Below are 20,290 nucleotides of genomic sequence, written 5' to 3' on the forward strand. Positions count from 1 at the left end.
TCCTTTTGGATTAATTTGCCCGTGCTTAGGATATTCAGTTATTTCAAATGACTGTAAAAACCAAACACATTCGCTAAAGAGCAATGCAACTGAAATTTTGGAATACAAAAAGCATGCACTGTCCTGTAGAGCTCGTAAGATAAATGGACAACACAAAAGAAGAGAAGACAAAGGGATACGGCACTGAGATTTTCCTAGATCACATGACAGGCACACATTGGAAACTTTCAAATGTTTGCCCACCTTCTTATCAGCTGGTGGAACTGTTCTATCCCTGACATTTTCCCGTCTATGGATGAAACTCAGTTCATGATCACTATGGCTTTGCAAGCTGAACTTTTATTCAAAATACTGCTCAGAAACTGCTCTGAGCAACATCTGAGTCAGTGAAATTGTTCCTTGTGATTTGCTGAAAACGTAGTTGAAACTGTCGTTGTGAAGCACACAACATATAGGATTACACATATGGTCTTAAGAGGACTGGCTCCAGAAGAGAGGACCCTGCTCTTGTTTAGAAGCAAGCCACTGTTGCACAGTATGGGTTGGCTAGCCCTTGTCTCAGGTAGGAAATTCACTCTCAAAGCTGGGTTACAGATAGCCTGGCTGAATGGCTGGCCATCCTGTCATTCAAAAAGCCACTTCTCTGCTCCTGTTGGAGCAGATGTTAGAGTTAAAACAAACAGAATCCTGGGCTTAACCCCCCACCCCCACTCCCTGATGATCAACATTCCACATACCAGGAGATGGGAAGGTTTGCAGTGCAGTACCTTAACCTGCACACTGTCAAGCCAGAAATTTTACTTAACACAGGAACATAGAAACAGAGCGAGTCAGAAGGGGTCCCCTGGGCCATCTAGTCTGACCCCTGGCTCCAGCCGGCTCCGCTCATGACATGCCCACCATATGCATGTCCAGCCTATCTTTGAACACCCTCACCGACGGGGCCTCGACTGCCTCCTGTGGAAGCCCATTCCACACCCTCGAGGTCCTGACTGTCAGGAAGTGCTTCCTAGCATCTAAATGGAACCTTGGTTCCCTGAGCTTTGCTCCGTTGGTTTTGATTCCCTGAGCCTTGCTCTTACTTGTGCCAGCTAAGAGGCAAAGAGCTGCTTGGAAGTATAGCTGTGCATGCCCAGTCCTGTTACAAGAATTAAATCTTTTACAATAAAGCTTCAGGTGCCAGCTTTGCAAAGCATCAGACTTTCAGGAAAGACGTATTCTTAGCATGCGGTCGGTCTAGCAGCTTTCTCTGCATTCCCATGCAAGCTCCAATAGCTGTTGCCATAAAGCCTGCCCTGCCCCAGCTGTTCACCTGCAAACAAATCACATTCTGAATCTCGTATGATAAAGATGAACATGACGGAATTAAAGAGGAATGCACAAAAAAGAGGTGGGGAGGAGCTGTGTGAAAGAGAAAATGCAAAGCCAGTGATAAAAATGTTTTAAAAGGTGATGGAGGGACATAACACTTTCCCTGAGCCAATTGCATCTCCTCCCAGAACATCCTGTGGAGCTGTGTGTTTGGACCTCTAAAGAGAAGAGGAGGCACGACAGGCTCAGAGTGGAAAGGAAAAGGAGGCATCAGATCCCTGCTGCTTGCAATCTCCGTTGCTTTATAGCTGATTTATAAGTGAAAAAGGAAGCCGTTTCTCTGCCGTCAGAGACATTAGGGGGTGAAATGCTACAGAAATGAATGGCCATTTGTCATCAACAGTGAAGTCTCTTTTGCTTTTCTTGTACTTTTCATACATTGAGGCCTAAATAGGAGGGGTGGGGAGAATGAAATAGTGCGTAGTTGTTGAACTTGAGACATCTGAAACTCATGTTCAAACCCTTGTTTGACTGTGTAGGTTACTGGGTGGCCTTCAGCAAACTCATCATGCCCCTGATAAACCTACCCCACAAGATTGTTGTAAGCCTGAACTGTTGTTCTAAAGCAGGGATGTCCAACGTTTTGGCTCCTCTGGGCTGCACTGGAAGAAGAAAAATGGTCTTGGGCTGCACGTTAAATGCACAAGTGCTAAGGAACACAGACAAGCCAAGAAAAGTCTGTGCAGAATTTCCATGATATCTGCCACCACCGTGCAGACAATTAGCAAGAGCAAATGTGCATTTATTTTACAGGATGCCGTGGTGTGACGTCGCCATTTGTGGAGTTCATGCTCAAGAACCGCGCAGTCAAGTCACCCCAAAATTGCAAAAGGATCTCAGTGTTTGAAGATCCTTTTGCAATTTTATGTTGGGTCACATCCGTAGCCCTCCTGGGCCACGCGGAGCCTGTGGGCTGCGGGTTGGACACCCCTGCTCTAAAGCCTTAGTGTCTTCAGAGAAAACACACATAAAACAAAAAAAATCATATCTGTAATAAGAAGAGGCATGTTCTCCTTTGCCAAACCTGCAAAGCACATCCTTTCAATTTCTGCTTACAATGCTTCCATTCTTAGAGGCTAAAATTCTTATTCCATCTTGCCCAATTAGCTATGGCAGAGGTGGAGCCTAAACCAGATCTCCAAGGTCCAAGACCTCTGGACAATTTACATTCTCATCTCAATGCCCAATAGTCAAGTACTTGAACTAAAATGCATGAAACATATGTTAATTCATGCTCATTCCAGCCTATTTCCACATCAATACGAAATATTTAAAAAACCATGAAAACTCACATTTAAATGCAAATATGTTATTTTTCAGAAGATGTGCATGTTTGCACACATTTCAACCTAAAATAGGCATTTCTGTATGCATTTGAGGCTAAAATAATATTTTATGTCCACTTTGACATGTGTTTTGAGCTGAGAACTGCATTGCACAATTGGGGGAAGTGAGAATGAATGTCTGAGTATTAGTTCAGGAAATGTGTGAATCACGTCAGTTCACTTAGAAACATGGATGGAACAAAATCTTTGAGCATTCCTAAACTAAACAGTAGTGACTTCAGTTGAAATGTGCGAGAAAGGAGATCAAAATCTCAAGATCTGAGCACCACCAGAAACAAACACGGCCTAGGCACAACGGGTAGTGTATGACTCAATAACCTGAACATAGGATCTGTATTTTTCCTTTTCCAGACCTTCCATTTTGGAATTTGCCCAACATTCTGTTTGGAAAAAGCTGTCAACACTGCAGTGCCAGCAACTAAGTCTGTTATTAACTGGAATGCCTGAGACATACATACCATGATCTTCAGGCCCATTCTCAGAAACAAAGCAAGGAGCAGAACTCACTGAGGTGGTGAAAACAAATCTCAGGACAAAAGGAGCTAAAGCTTTGCCATAATATGGCTGCTAATAACTGTAAGAATAACTTTAGACTTAAGGTGAAATTCTAATCTGAACAGGAATTCATGTTTTAAGTCTTGCTCCCTGTGGACATCTTAGAAATGCTACTGTCTCTGTCCTTTGGGGCACACCTGAAACATGCTAATGTCCTGCAGGTTCTTCTCTTTCCTGCAGGTTCTTCTCTTTTGTATTGTGCTGAATCCCTACTGTTTTATTCTAATGTGCTTCTAAAACACTGTGCTGTGATTCCCCACTCTTTGTCCAAACTGTGTATGTACAAGCATCTTGTATAGACTCCATCTTTGTAGTCCCTTCTGGGACTGGCTACTCGCTGCATGTATTTCCTGTGTGTCTGAATACACTGTACATGCTATTTTGATTGTACACCCCCAGTGGACTCTCAAAGGGTGCTTTTTCACTCCTGTGAAAAGTCTTCCCACAAAAACAAAGAAAATCAGGGGAAAAAACCATCAGAAACCAATTTTGCCATTTTCCCAGGGAATTTTTAAAAATATGAGAAAATCTAGAATGGTACAGTTGGAAGTGGCCATAGAATAGTAGAGAAGGAATTAAGTCCAACCCGTTATTGCAGGACATTGATCTAATTCTTCCCTGCAAATTTTGCTGTCACTCCCATACATTTCTGGAGGGTTTGCTTTCAAAGTACAAAACATTTCTTCAAATGCTAGGACAATAAAAAGGTCTTCACCTGATACCAAAAATACTATAATATAGGCACCAGTCAAGTCTCCCTCAGGACATTCTGCAGTCAGTGTGCCACCACTGAAAAGACCTTCTCCTGTAGCGACCTGCCTCAGCTCATTTGGCAGGGGCACTCAGAGAAGGATTTGTAAATCTAAGGATTCCTTGAAGCAGCTAACACAAAGTAACAACTGAGGTAAGGCATGACAAGAAATATTTAAAAAACTAAAACTCTGTAAAACATCAGCTATCAGATAATCTCTCAGTTAGCCACAGATGCACTCCAGCAATTTATACCTATCGTATAGCTAAAACATAAGAGCAGAGGGAGGGTTGATACATCTGACCAAAGCAATGTCTCACTGCATCTTTTCCACTGAAGCATGGCAGCATTAGTAACTCTGAAGAATATCTTAAGAGCTGAGAGTGAGGATACGCAATGCCCAAGTAATTTAGGGATAGTTTACTGCCACATCATCATCATCATCAAAGGGAAAAGGCAGTTGGATGCACATTCTAAAAATGTAAATTCAACTCTGGTGCTGAATTTAAAAATGTTTCACTAATGATTTATTTAAAAATTCACCAAGATGCCTATGAAAAGCAAAACATTTTATCTTTGTGCATCACAATCTACGGATTACCGAGCTCCTCCCATCACTACTTAGTCTTGCCAGAGTATGTGATACTTATGGGAACAATCACTTAAATCAGCAGCACTTTTGACATGTGCAGAGTGTTTCATCTCAAACAGCCGAAGAAAATGAACAAGCACTTTCTGAAGCCTGTTAAGGGAGTTTGGGTTCAGCTGGGAGGGCAATCTGGATTTCAATGCTAATTGCAAGCATTCTGATTTATCATAGAAGATTCAACTCCTGGCATTTTGCTTTTGCTCCAAAATGCTGGCATAGCTGGAAGTGTAGCAGGGCAGGGGTGGGGGGAGACGCTGTAACAATCTCATTGTTTAGTGTCTGACAGCCTGACTAGCTAAACATCTGTTTGAAATATTAATAACCGTCAGATGGGAACAGCTCAGGGGCTCTGTACGATTTCACACCATCTGTTTGCAGAATAAACACACTTACATACAAATACTTTAAAACATTTTGTCTGAGTATTGCTGGTCTGACACAGTTCACATAAGTAGGTCGATGGGAGGCAGGGGACTATACCAGTCCGGTACCATGTGGGCTGATGGGCTTGAACATCGGGGAGACACTAACTGAGGGCCGATATATGTTACAAAGCAAACATGTTTGCCATTTCTCAGTTGTGTTTCTCCCAACAAACAGTGGTAACATCCATAAACAAGCTACAGACAAGTGCTGGATGGTCACAGCCAATTAGAGCTCAAAGGCACAAAACCACCACACATTCCTATATATTTACAGGTATTTTCCCTGCTCAAATACTATGGATTTACCAGAAGACAGGCTGAGAAGAATCGGCAAATGCATCAGCGGCATAAAGTGCAAATCGCCCCATCAAGTCAAAAACATGCAAGAAGAATGTAAACCATAATTATGCATAAACACACATATACATGGATACACATATACATACACAGGCTTGTAATACTAGTTTTCCTAAAAATAAAAACACCCTCTGGGCATATTATAACCAAGCATAGGGAAAAGGTATCTTAGTAGTGCACTTATTTTTTTTTTCTTTTGAAAGATATGTATTCTACTGCTTTCAAAGTATCTCACATACTGGTTCACACCTAACAGGTGACCGCGAGCTTTAGCTTATTTCCAATACATATAGTCAATGTCCAAATATTGTTGGGTCACACTGTCAACTTCATTGTGATTTTGACAAATGAGTTTTTGCTGGACTGAAAACTGGTAATCTCAGACAGAAGGAATGAGAGGTAACCTATGCTTCATTTTCCCCTGACCTGGGGCAGAAGTTAGCTGACAGCTGTCCCTTAACAACTGCACCCAAATGCATGTAAATTCAGATTTGGTAGATTCAGTCAGATGTATGCTTTCTTTTTCAGGATGCCCATGCATGCATGCCAGAGGTGGTGTGTTAGTCATGTATTAATTTGGATTAAACATGGCGTAATTCTCTGAAATGGTTCTGGCCTACTTCATTGTTGAGCATTATTTCGAGGAGAGTGAATGTCAGCATTGCAAAGGACAAGAAGGAACACTGCACAGCACTTCTTAAAGCAACAGATATTTGGTTACCGCTTACCAGAACTCTCAGAACTGCAGTTCCCACGGTGGCATTCTCAAAGAGGCTGATGTTGTACAAGACTTGGCTGAAAACTGGGCGGTTGTCATTCTCATTAATGAGGTTAATTTTTACCCAAGCGAAGCCAACATGGTCTGGCATGCTCTCATTTGCAAACAGCTGAGTGGAAACAAGAAGCAAATGATGAGTATGAAGCTTAATTTGTGTGTTTGTGTGTTTGTTCAAGGAAAGCTCTTAATGCCTCATTTTCTTTTTTCATGGGCTCGTAGCAAGCATTTGGTCATCAGGCCAAGCACCAGCCCTTGAAACAACGCACCACTGAGCATACATAATGGATGAGGGTTTCCGCAGTCAAAAGCTGATGGTTTCTCCATGTCACTTTCCTATTTCCAGGTAACTGCCACTGGATTTTAACATCCAATCTGATATACTCCTCCACTATTCTGGGCAATAAGGACATTGTATTTCAACCTTACAAAGCAATGCATCTTCTAAACCTAATACAACATGATTTTAAATACTCACCAGTAGAAACCAAAAGAAAGTCATTCTGACTATCTGCACCGCAATTCTGACACACTTCCTACTTTCTAGTCCTTGTATAGACCACTGGGCTCATGACCAATGCTGCATGCATCCCACCTTTCAATTTGTTTTAAAGGACATTTCTAATTTTCTTGGTAGAATTGAATTAGTGATGAGGACAAATTTGGAACTGGGAAACATTCAGAATATGAACTCATCCAGTTTGGAAACTCCATTACAAGCACAGCCAAATTTCCTTTGAATTTTGGCCTAGTTCGTAATGCGGTCATTTGCACTGCTGCCAGAGAGTTCTTCCTGCCAATGTTCCCCACCTGCTCCAAGCAAATACACCTTTCAAAGGGTAAGGAACTCCAGCAGCAGGGAGGACTCACCAGAGGAGGCAAGAGAGACCTCTCAGGCCTCTGCATAACTGGAAATGATGCTTCTGAGAGCATGAACCTCATTCTTGTTGAGGTTCACTGGGTACGCGGAATTCTATGCATCTTAACTCAAATGAACTGATATGCATTCATGATATGTTTATTAACAGCTGTCAGGCTTGTGGTATATATTTTCAGATTCATAATTCTGAACCATCTACCTTCTTGTGCATTAATGCATAATGGTTTGCCAGAATTTTGGTAGTGAAACAAGCATCCATCCCCTACATAGTGTGCCCAGAGGCTTGCCCTTACATTATCCTGTAACCTTCTATACACCGAGTCAGGATTTAACCCAAAGATTTAAATTTCTTGTAGTAGTCTATGAAGAAAGGGTTTTATTTATCCTTCCTTGCTGGCACATAAAGGCCCCACTGTCAAGACAAACAGCAAGTGCGGCTGCCAGCATGATGTTTACAGAGCTGTTTTGACTTTCCACAAATTTACAACTCACCCAGACACTGGGACCATGCTCAAGCAGGCAGCTGGAAAGAGCCCCACTGCCTGATAGGTGCATTTAAACTAAAGTTTTATAGGACATAAAACTTTTATAGCTTCAAAACATAAAAAGGGAGGGGTGTTCTATTTAAGCTGCTGCAGCTGGGGCCCTAAATTTTGGAAGATAAGGCTCACAGCAGATCTCTTTTCATTTTCTTCCTTTTTAAGCTAAATTTTAGTACTGTGAAAACAGACAGCACCAGCTGAAGTAGCAAAGGCTGGGAGAGTCTGTCCATCTCTGTCCATGTTTTTATCTCGGACTCTTAACAGGATCTTACAGTTAAATTTTACCAAGCAACCATCTGTGCTAACCCACTTTCCTGTTATCCGATAACATGCCATTTTAAAAAATAAATAACAAGGAAAACAAACCTGGTATTCACACCAGTTTTTTCTGTCATGCTGTGACAGGCTAATGTCTCACGGAATTGTGAACACACAATTCTCCTTCTAAAATTTCCATACCATTCCGTAGTTGGATTTTTATCTTCAGCCCTTATGAAACTTTATGATCCAGGGCTAGCCCTTCCATTAGGGAGACCAAAGTGGCCACCACAGAAGCAAATTTTGTGTGTCATGAAAGGGCAGAAAATGGCTAGTTATGCGATTTGTTGTTATTTACTGTCAGGAATCAAGAAAGCTTCTTGTGGGACCAAAATAATCTGCCTAGTTTGGCTACTATGCATATTGAAGTAAGTAGATGAAGAAGCTGCATCCTTCTGAGCTGGGAGCAGCAAAATGTCTGGGACCAGCCTTGGCAAGATCTCCAAAACTTTGTGCAAGTTTTAGCAAGCACAGGCAAGCGAGATAATCCTCATTTAAACTTGCCAGTTTTATAGCATCATTCAATTATAAGAAGTCACAGGGCAACCCTTTCTGCTATACTACTGGTCCTGCTGGCTGAGTTATTCCCGTGTTCCCTGTCCCAGGATATCATCCTCTCAAGTTTAGCATCTTCATAAGAAGGGAGTGCCCCTGCAAGCCACTCCTGTTATGAAGACAATAATTCAAAAGGCGTTAGACTCAAACTCAAGAAGCTCCTAGATCAAATCAAGTCAGAAATTGCCCTGAAAGCTAAAATGCTGAACTGAGGCCATCGGAGTTCAAGCACATCAAGAGAAGGTAAGAATCACTGGAGAAGACAAGGGTAGAAGACGAAGAATAAGAAGCCCAAATATGGATGACTTGATTCCAAAAAGGAAGCCACTGCCTTGAACGTACAAGGACAGGGCAGGTCCTTGCAAGGGCAGGCATGCATTCACAGGGCCTTCTCTGTGGTGGCGCCCAGACTGGAATGTGCTTCCTGCAGAGGTGCGCCTGGCGCTGAGGCTATATTCTTTTCCACGCCAGGTCAAAATCTTTTTATTTAACTGTCATTTTAAAAATTAGTATTTTAACATTTTAACAGTCGCTCTGATTTTGATTTTCATTTAAATTTTCTATTGTTATTAAGTTATTTATTTATTGAGTTATTTATTTATTGATGTGATGGTTTTATTGTATTTTGATTTTAAGGAATGTATGCCATCCTGAGATGCCATGCATAAGGGACGCCATACAAAAGTTTTATATATATATATATATATATATATATATATATATATATATATATATATAAAAGTGTGTGTGTGTGTGTGTGTGTGTGTGTGTGTGTGTGTGTGTGTATTAGGGTCACCATAACTTGAGACAACTTGGCAACACCTAGCAAGAACAAATTCTCCAATGAAATGTGCATGCTAAGAAATCCATAGCAACACATGATTAGATGTGGAAAAGTCACCCACACGAGAATCTCACAGATGTATAATGGAAGCTGCTAAGTCCTAGAAAAGGAAACTTTTTGGAGGCCTTTTCCATAGCTGAGTTTTACAAGAATGATTCAGGAGGGCTGCTGTAGCTCTACAATCCCTATGTCTTCTGATACTTGGAAGGACAAGAAGAGGCAGAAGCACTAGAAAGGCACTTAGGCTCAGATCAATGCATGTTGACTCTCACTTGCAAGTTAATGCATCATTCCTGTTGGTCATTCACAAGTTCTAGCTATCAAAGACAGTACAGACTTCAGTTTCTGCACAGTTTGCCTGTGCTTTTAGGTGTTTCCAGACAAACAACCTTTAAAAGAATATCAGTAAGCACACGCCCCATCTATTAACATTAGAAAACCAAACCATGACTTACTGATTTTAGTCATATTATTGGTAATGTCTGTCAGTCTACAACAGCCAGAGATATTAAAGTCAGACTCTATAAAGACTATTTTCATAAGCATTTCTTCAACTGAACATGGACACTTTTTTAAAATGGCAGTATTTGTACAACTCATCTCCATAATGAACAAAAATGTGTGAAAACTGTTATAACTACATTTGATGGCAACAATCCCAGGATATATTCAGCAAAAGGTCCAATGTATGCGCATACAGCTGCGATCCATTAAGCATCTGCCTATATTGGCATAGGTATCACGTGACCTTATCCCACCACTGCTTGTCCTATGGCATAGGGTCCATAAAATTTATTAAGTTACACAAACAGCATTTTAACTACTTCATATAAAGTAGCACACCTGGAAAGGAATGAAGCAGAACAACCACATTTTAAACAGATGTTTTGAGTAAGAGATAGAGGGGCAAAGAAAAAGAACTAAGAAATGGGTAGAAAACTTGTTTGCTATGAAAAAGTATTACGAAATTGGTCCAGTAAGATAGAAACATGTGAACAACAGTTTTAAGAATGAGTAATTTCATAGATATCTTTAACTTTAAACAGAAGTTTTTATCTGCTGTTGCAAAATGGCCCAAAGTGTGGTTTCTCTAAACCTCAGCTCCTGCATTTGTAAAATCAGACAATCATATTGGTCTTTTATTTATAATAGAGAGGACAGCTATCAAACCAACTTCACTCCTCCCTCTAACCCATCCACCTGAGTTTTCCATACATATTTTCAATAATTCTTACAGAAAATTCATAGCGAGGAATTGTCTCAAAATCCAGTGGCACAGCGACTCTAATCCGGATGTCTGCCTTTCCTTGAATTGATGTTGGGGAGATGATAAAGTGGTTGGAGTTGTTTCCCACCAGGTAAATTTCAAAAACACTGTTGAGTCCCTGAAAGAACAATAAAGACAGAAACATTAAAACTGAGTGATTTTCACAAAATTGAACCACTCATGATGAACACGTTAACACAGGGAAGGGATGGGAAACATCTTCCCAAGGGCACAATCCAGCCCACAGATATTCCCCATTCACCCAGGAGAGGCTTGGACTCCTTCTGTAGGCCCCTGCCTAAACACCACTATCAGGAGGCTACTGGGGTCTTTGGGAAGAGGTGGGGAGAGCAATCTCTGCTATTATTCCCAATTGGAGAGAACAGTGTGAATTCCCCTGCATGTATTATCGCTCCCAGTTAGGAGGGTGAAAGGTGGTTAGAAAACTTGCCTCTTCAATCACAGTTCAGGCATAACAAGGGGACTCCCTTTCTTTAGTGCACTCTTTGCCCTCACAGTAGGAGGGGAGAGGAGCAGAGGGCTCAGCGCTTCTCCTGCTCTGTATCCTTCCCTGCTTGGGGAGAATATAGTCTGGGAAAGCACTTAGCCTGCCTCCCTCTCCCCCAGGTGGGAGGGCAACGGTACACGAGGCAAGGGGAATGCCTGTTATCACCATCTCTGTTCAGCCAGGTGATGTCAGGGGTTGTGGCAATCTCTCTTGATAGCACGAGGCAGAGTCACACCCTTGGCATCATCAGGACTAGGGGGAACCAGATGAACCAGATTCTTCTTCACCCCTACATTATGTGCAGATAATGTACCACAAAGGATTTTGACCCAATGCCAAGCCTATGAATGATACAGATAGTCAACCAGTGTGGGCACTCCAAGTCAGCAGACACCTCTGTCCATATGGCACAAACAATCAAAGCATGATCCACAACTCCAAGACATGCTTTCTTTGATGTACATTGGCATATCAATTCTATATCCATTCACCTAAAAGGCTCACTAATTCCATGATTGCTATCTAAATCCTTAATTCAAATTACAGTTTTTCTTCTGTCAATCATTGCCTTGAGCAATCAGCACACAGTGGAATCCACAATTATTGCAATTGGTTAAAGGAATCCACTGCATATTGGACAATGGTGCCAACACACTGTGGGCAAAAGCTGGATCCATCAGATTCTAGGTTGTAGGTCGTAGAAGAAATTCCAAAGGTACCCTGAGCCTAACTCTCGAGCTCATTGACACAATCTGCTTTTAAACTGAAGGCCCAGGATATGTGAAAACTATAGTAAATATTAAAACTTTCTTACTGAATTCAGATTTCACACAGGAGTGGTTACTTAATTGATTTATTTACAAAGTTATGCACAGGTCTATGCTAAGGATCAATGTTGTCTCACAGGGAAAAGCAGGGGAGGCTGGGCCATCCTGAAGGGAATGATGCATGGCTAATTCTCTGTGGCTGAATACACAATCATAATTTTAAAAGCGTCTCTTAGTATGTACAATCCCCCCCTTCTTTGTCGAGTAATCACAGCCCATTCCACACCCTTCGGGTACAGAATCAGGGCTTCCATGAAGGCTTGAGTCCCACTTTTCTTCTTTAAAGAGGTTATGTGATCTCCTCTATGTACTTTGGGTGGAAAGACACCAGCATTAGAATCTTAAGTACTCTGGAAATACTGATTCTAAACAATCATGAAATGTGCTCCCCCTTTTTGTGCAGAAGAGCAGCTAGTATCCCCTTGGTACAAAAAGCGTATTAAGTCCAAGTTGTTGCAACTCGAAGAGAAAGTAGCAGCAGTGACAAAGCTTCAGTGGTGAAGGGACAGCTGAGTCCCCAAGAAGGCTTTGTTCCAAAATATTGACACGTCATGATCTCCATGCCCAGCATTTTGCTCCTTCCCAGACTCTAGCCCAGCAGAGCACATTACAATAAAGCTGAAAAAAAAAACCTGCTGGAGCTGAATTTCCAATTTTCCTCCAAACGGAGTCAGTCTTGTTGGAAGGAGGGACCAATTAAATGCACGAAGGGGCACTAATAGCAAAAGCTGGCTGAGCGTGACAGCTGAGAAGCAGGTGACATGGCTGGAGAATCCCCCTTTCCATTTCTGCCTCCCTCCTCCTCCTATCCAGATCCAACAATAAATATCCTAGAATGCAGGAGAAGGGAGCTAAAATAATAATGACATTCATACAGAATCAGAGGAAAGGATGTTATCTCATGGGCAGATTAAGATGACCAGCTTCCTGTTCCAAGGACTTGGCAACTTAAGAAAGGCAAACCCCCAAAATATTGCATTGAATATTCTGAGAAGTAGATTACTGAAGACAGCAAAATAACAAGGAACAATTCCCCCCTCAAATAGCATGTATGATAATGTGCTAACTACAGAAAAGAAAGAAAAGCAGAGAGACAGCTCTCTGAACTCAGACTAAGCCCAATGCTGAAAAGTTCAGACATCCAGAAACAATAAACCAGAAGCCACTGAAATAATATTTTTGCCTCTGAGTGCTACGTTTTTCTTGTCTTTGTCAAACGTTTGTGGGAAGAATGCTTGACCCTAACTAAAAGCTATAAGGATGAATTTTTATAATAAATGTGAGATTTCCCTTTCCAGAGTGGTTCTGGTGTAGAGTAGAATTTAGTATATCACATATGAGAGAGTTGCTTATGTCAACATTCTTTCATTTGTTAGGAACAACCTTTGGAGATGTCAAACGCAAATCACGGAATAGCACCTAGTGAATGTGTAGACGTGTCACTGCCTGAAAGACTGATTCCATCAAAGTGTAAATAATATAAGTACTGGGGGAAAAACCTCGCAAGGAATGAGCTACAATGCCCTCTCCTGAGGAATTACCCTAGGCCTGATACACTAGATGAATTCATTCTCTTATTCATCTAGGCACTGTAGAAGCAGAAATTCTGCAAACCAAACAATATTGGCTAAGGGTGTGAACCAAGATCCAGGCTTCCTAGAACCTTAGATCTTGAATATATATACACACACACACATTGAAGGCACTCCTAATGTTCAAGCTGAATCATTCTCAGAGGGGTTTTTATGATCAGCCAGTCTTCTGAGATAATTTCATTTCTGTTATGCAGAATGCCGGGAAAAAGTGGCTAAATGTATCTCTACCTAGACTGTGAATTGTTGTAAGCCGCCCCGAGGCTTCGGCGAATGGGGCGGCATAAAAATGTTTTAATAAATAAATAAATAAAATTAGCTGGCTTCCTGTCTGAGCATAAAAAATCTTATTCCTCTCTGATGATTAACATAGTCCTTTGCAGACTTTCTGCCCAACTAGATGAAAATTGTTAGTCCTTGACATGTTCCTGGAAGGTCCAGAATACTAACTTGTTCACTCCCAATGCCAGCTAGTTGATGATTTCTTGGAAAGAAACTGACTCCTGAATGTGGGTTCCTGGAGTTAAAAGGTTGACAGTAAGCATGAGGGTGACAGTCCCTCTCTCCGTCTCCCTTGTGGTATCCTGATGCTGGCTCTGGTTAGAGAAAGACATCAGAGCAGGGATACCCAAATGCCCCATAGTCTCCAGGAGCTCAATCTGCGAGTGTTACGACAGAAACCTCATACTTGGAAACTTAGCAAAATTGTTGTTTGGCTAATATAGCAATCTTAGAAGCAGTTTTTCCATATCCAGTGATATAACAATAACCCTTGCTTTATTTAACCCATGGATTATTCAACTCTGGCTGCTACAACAAGCCTACAAAGCCATTCTAAAAAGATACAGTTGGTAACCACAAATAGCCCAGAGAGGAACCCACAGGTGTTTTGTTGCTGGGCTGCAGGCTCTCTGTAATTTAAACCATAAGCAGCCATTATGTGTGAACCCAGAAATGTAGGCTGTTCAGAGGCAGCTGGCAAGAGTGGTACCGCCAGCATGCACTGCCTTACCTGCCTGTATTACACAGTGTCACAGAGAAATACGGGATATAGAAAGGGAGCAGGCAGAAGAGGAGAGAAACAAACCCAGGGATTAAAAAAACAAAAACAAAACCATAGTTTGTTCATTCATCTACCATATAAACCCTGGGTAGAAAAGTTAATTATAGGGAGTATCCAACTGTGTCATTTGAAAAAGAGAGTTCAACGGGGAGGACTCAAGAGATTAAATCCCTTCAATTTTTTTATTTTATTTATTTGAATGCTCGAAGATTACTCAAAACCACAGTAATGAAAGCTCAGACAGTAAATATACCAAAAGTTAGGAAGGTATATATACTGCCTGAAGAAGTCCAGAAAGTTTCTAGCCTGGTTAATGAGCAGTGTCAAGGAAGGTATTGGAGAAAAGAAGCCATTACTCAGAAAGTCTTGCCCAAATGAAGGAAGGAAAAGGGAGCATAAGTTTGCCCAAGGGGAAACCCAAAAATAAGAGAAGAAAAATAATCAAGAACTATATTGCTATCATCAAGAACAACTATAAAGAATTATTTAAATATATCAGAAATTTAAAGAACTCAACTATGAAATTGCTGATCTTCTTACAAAAATATATAACATGCCCCTAAGGCCAGTCTCTGTGCTAGAGGACTGGAGAAGGGCTAATGTAACACCAATATTTTTAATTGGTGGGGAGAAAGAGGAATCTGGGAAATTACAGACCAGTTAACATTATGTCTGTTATGATAAATTGGCTTGAAAGTATTAATAAAAATATAGAATTGGCAAGTATATAGAAGAATGAGATCTACTGAAAAAGAAGCAGCATGACTTCTGCAAAGATAAATCCTGTCTCAGTCACCCTGTAGAGTTCTTCAAAAGACTCAATAAGAACATGCATGGGGTGATATGGTAGACACTGCTCACTTGGACTTCCAAAAGGCTTTTGTTGATATCCCTCACCAAAGACTCCTCAGCAGTCATGGAGTAAAGGAGGAGAGACTCTTATGGGTCAGTACCTGGTTATGGAACAGAAATCAGAGAGTGAGGATAAATGATCATTTCTCCTAATGAGGACTCCCACAGGGATCTTTGTTAGGACCAATGCTTTATTCATAAATGATCGGAATTTCAGAGTGAGCAGCAAGGTAGTCAAATATGGTCATGGCACCAAATACTTTAGGATGATTAAAAGGGATGTTTAACAAGCTCCAAACAAATCTCTCCAGGCTGGGGCAATGGGTGTCAAAATGGCAAATTAAGTTACATATTAGCAAGAGTCAAGTAATGCACTCTGGGGGCAAAAAAAATCCAACTTCAAATATTAGCTGATGGGATCTGAGCTGGCAATGACTGGCCAAGAAACAGATCTTGGGGTTGTGGTGGACAGTGTACAACATGGTGTAGGGAATGTGGAGAAGATTGGCATCATGTTCCATCTCTCTATAATATCAGAACTTTGAATCATCCCGTGAAGCTTATTAATTGGGGATTCAGGACAGCTAAAAGGACTATGTACTTCTTCACACTAAGCTATGGAATTTACTTCCACAAGATGTATTTATGCCAACTATTTTTGGACAATTTAAAAAGGAATTGGACAAATTCATGGAAGAGAAGGCTGTTCATGGCTACCACTACTCATCAGGGGCGAAATGTACAGCACCAACCAGTTGAGGAACTTGGGCGGAAGGGTGCTGTTGCACTCCTGTCCCACATGTGAGATCCAGACGGAAGCCACTGGCCACTGTGTGAATGGAATGATGAACTAGATGGACCATTAGCCTGATTCCCTATGTTCCACCACTTTCCCTATGTTCTTATTAGCACAAATGATGTTCTACTAGCAAGAAAAGATTTGGGTGAAGTTAAGTTTGGGCAAGCATGGTTGTACAAGCAATGGTGTATTACACTTGAGCAGCGCATTGTGCAACCAGTTGCATCTGATGCACAACTGTCTGCATGATAAAAAGATCTGACTGAAGATCCATTATCACTGAAGAGACTGATTGCTGGTGATGGGATTTGAAAAGAAGATACACATTCCCAAACCCGGCTGGGAAGAGTTATGAGGTTTGGGAGTAAAGCCAAATGCCTTAATAAGAGATCTATTATTTTAGGTGGGCTACTATGATGAATGAAAGAGTGATCAGCTCCTAGGAAACAACTTACATTTGAGAACATGTGTCACAAACAAGAGACAGCTGAGACAATCCACATTCCCAGAGCCTGTCATGGCTCTTTGGCTTTCAGAGGGCAGGCCAAATGGCAATTTCTGCAATTACAGTAAATGTTCTTCCTATGCAGAAAATCAGAGCTCATTATGGTGCTGTATCAGGACAGAAGGATAGCGGGCAGGCAACCTGGAAGCTCACATCACTGAAAATGGACATTTGTTCATGCTGATTTGGAGAGTCCATTAGGTCAATGTAAATTGACACATCACACATGTGGGGCCAAAAGCATAAGACTACTCTGAACACATGGCCCAGGACATTTTCCAACTTTAGACTTACTAACAAAAATTTGCACAGCTGCTTTCTGTCAGACTGGTTGTATAATGACTCTGCTCTTCACCCCACTTATTTTTTATACTGCTCAATAGCTGATGTTCTCTTGTTACTTGTGAAGAATGCAAGTAAAAATGCAAAGCCAAGTTTGTATTTGTAAAACTAAGGTAGAGGCCACTTTTACATCAGGTGAGGTTTCTGCTCCATCAGTCCATTCACAAATCATTTGAACACTTAGGTCACCTGACAACTGTTATGTAAGTTGAGTTGCAGTGCTTCTTGCTGGCTTCGTTGGCGGCACGTATGCACAAGAAGAACAGGCCAGGATCTGTTGCTTGTTAAAAACTGCCCTGGTGGTACTAAAGGTTATACACTGGGCTTTTCTACAGGAGGAATTTTACCTACAACTGGCTTCTTCCACAGATTTATTTTCTCGGCTTTTCTATGTGTTCCATTGTGCAACCACTAGGTGGCACCGAGAGAGAGTGGGGTTGCGCAAATGCACAGGAGCTTATGCTGCCATTCAGGAATATACCAGATTTCCTCATTAGACCAAACCAAACTGAAATGGTTGCAAACCCTGGGAGAGGCCTCAGAGGATGATGGCGGCATGTAAAGCACCTGTACACTACTGTGATTGAGAATCATGAGCACACAATAAACATCTTAGGTAGAAAGGCTGTGAATTAGTACTCTGCAGTCTAATCGGAATTTTAACTTTGCTTTTTCTCTACATGTGGCAAGCTTTTTTCAAGAGCTGCCAATATCCCACTTTTGCATGTTAGCCTAAGTCATGAATATCTAGAATTCTTCACAGCCAAACACTTTCGTCCAAAAACTAGGGACAGAAAACCATAGAAACATCTCCACTGCTTGTCAACAGGTTAAACTGGAATGGCTATCTGGAATCATGTTCCATGAGTGCTACAGAAGTGGATGCCTTTCATCCTAGTAAGCTGCGGTGGATTTTCTTATGCCCCGAAAGGAACGATTTTGTTGGGGGAGGGATGATAATGCTGAACATCAAAAGAAGTCCCCAGCATGTGTGGGAAAGAGCTGGGCTATTTAATTCCATTCCAGCTGGGAAAACAGATCAGCCTGTTGATATTTGTGATCCCTAATTACTAACTATTTTAGTGCCTCAGCTTCCCAATGTGAAGTCTGGAGAACTGGAATTCATTTGCCCATTGGGAGAAGTGGTATATTTCCTTTCTTATTTATTTCATCAGTTTTTGTTGTTGTTGCTTCTGTCCCATGCTGCTTTCTTTGCTCCTAGTTTACTGAAGCCTTTGAACCCCCTGCAGATGGCTGAGAGCAAATCTGAATATTCAAATTGTTATCAGCTGCCCACCAGAAGGGACTTGCGTAGGCTGGATCACAACTATCTCCCCGTGACACACACTGGCCTACAGGAAAAGGTGGGGAGATTCTGGAAGATTTTTCTATATTGTTTTATAAGGAAACCAATCTTTCCCACCCCAGCCTGCTTCTACTTAAGATATTATTTGAGGCAGGCAGAATGAGGAACATGAGAAAATCAAGAGATGGATTCAGGGAAAAAGTACAAAAACATTAAGGGAGAGAAATATACAAAACTTCTTATTTACAGTATTTATCTGCCGAGATTTCCACATTTTCTCATGCCGGCATTATTTCATTGGGACACTTATGTACTACACTTCCCTATTCACAAAAAGCAAATCCTAAGAATTGTTGTGCTTTGCAGGTACATTAACACAAGCAAGTTCCCTTCGTGCTCCTTACCCAAAGCACAGAAGACAGACTCAGTTAACGGAGATCTGAATCATAGCTGTGCATTAATTGCAGAATTGGTCTACCTGTGCAACAACTGGCCAATTAAACTGACATTTTTTTGTGAGGCCAACTATAATATTTGTAGAGTTGCTTTCTCTACAGAATTCTTCCTAGCAACAGTCCTTTCTACTTCAGGAGTGTAAATCAGACATTCAAGACAACCTACTAAAGAGGTTGCAAAAGGAGTAGTTCTGTTACCACTACTGGAAAAGATACATGGGCATAATGGATGTCAATTCCCTATGACCTCAGCTTATTCATATTTCTGACTTCTACACTAAGGCTAGAAGGCTCACAATTTGCATGGCTTTCCCATACTCATACTTTAATTAGACTGCAATGCCTCTGCCCTTCTGCAGAATTGCATTTTCCCTTTGTGAAAAGCGCAAATGCTCCGGCGTTGCACCTTACGAGGAAAATGAATTGAATGCCAGCAGCCCAATGCACTGGAGCAACCATAAAATAACGAATCAGACTTCACAGGCCAATACTTCACAGGCGACTCTACAATAATAAATGAACCTGGCATGGCAATTCCAGAAGGATGAATTTACTTCAGAATCAGAAACTGATCTCAGTCCCCAAACTGCTATTCTAAAATAAGAAAATACCATTACCATCACCTATGCCTGTCTTTTTTAAGTCTGACAACGCCCCAACACAACTGGGATGGCGTCAGGCTTATACAAGATGGACACAGGGTAGCCATGCACCCTATTTACGGAGGGCCTACCTCTAGTTTCAGGTGTCCTCTCTCTGAAGGGCTCTCCAGTCTAAGTCCATTATACAGGTAAAGAACTACCAGAAAGAAGAGCTGGGTTATGAAGCTGCACACCTGGCTATGCATACAGGCCATCTGGTCACAGCCTTCCATGTTAGACATTTGTACTCTATTTCTACTTAAGTTATAATAAGACAATTACCGTAAAGGACAGCATACAAATGTTTCAAATAAATAAGTAGTTCTAAATCTGCATCCATGTGTATATATGAGCATATGCAAATATTAGGCAAACTGGTGTCTTGTTTCACTCTTTTTTTGATATTTTTGTGTGATTCCTAAGTGTTCATCCTGGTAGCATGTCCATCAGCTTAATTCCCCTGTAAATTTGGTCTTCCCCAGTCATATTAATGAATGATTAGTATGCAACTAATATGATCATTGTGGATACATTTCATGCCAATTCAGTTCAAAGCAAAAACCCCACCCTCTGCCTCCTTGCTAAAAGCATTTTACTTTTCATTCACTGGAAGCCAACATGGTTACAAATCACCACAAGAATTTTTATCTGGTTTTCCTAGAACTTCCTGTGATCCTCTGCATAATGCCAATGATCCAGGCAATGCCTAATTAATTCAGAATTTTTCAAAATTTGGGTACAAAGCCAGCAATTAACCAACCAAAC

General features: G+C 41.2%; 1 protein-coding gene across 1 annotated transcript in view; it reads right to left on the reverse strand.

The window, feature by feature from the left end:
• The window catches only part of CDH23 (cadherin related 23), a 598,322-nt gene that overhangs the window by 235,670 nt on the left and 342,362 nt on the right, over positions 1–20,290 (reverse strand). The window contains exons 17-18 of the mRNA XM_044420488.1: positions 10,604–10,753; positions 6,183–6,341 (exon numbers count right to left, since the gene is read on the reverse strand). Of these exons, the coding sequence (XP_044276423.1) occupies positions 6,183–6,341; positions 10,604–10,753 (309 nt within the window). The remainder of the gene's footprint in view (positions 1–6,182; positions 6,342–10,603; positions 10,754–20,290) is intronic.

This window comes from Varanus komodoensis, unplaced genomic scaffold, assembly GCF_004798865.1.
Source record: "Varanus komodoensis strain SLA01 unplaced genomic scaffold, ASM479886v1 scaffold11, whole genome shotgun sequence".
NCBI lineage: Eukaryota > Metazoa > Chordata > Lepidosauria > Squamata > Varanidae > Varanus > Varanus komodoensis.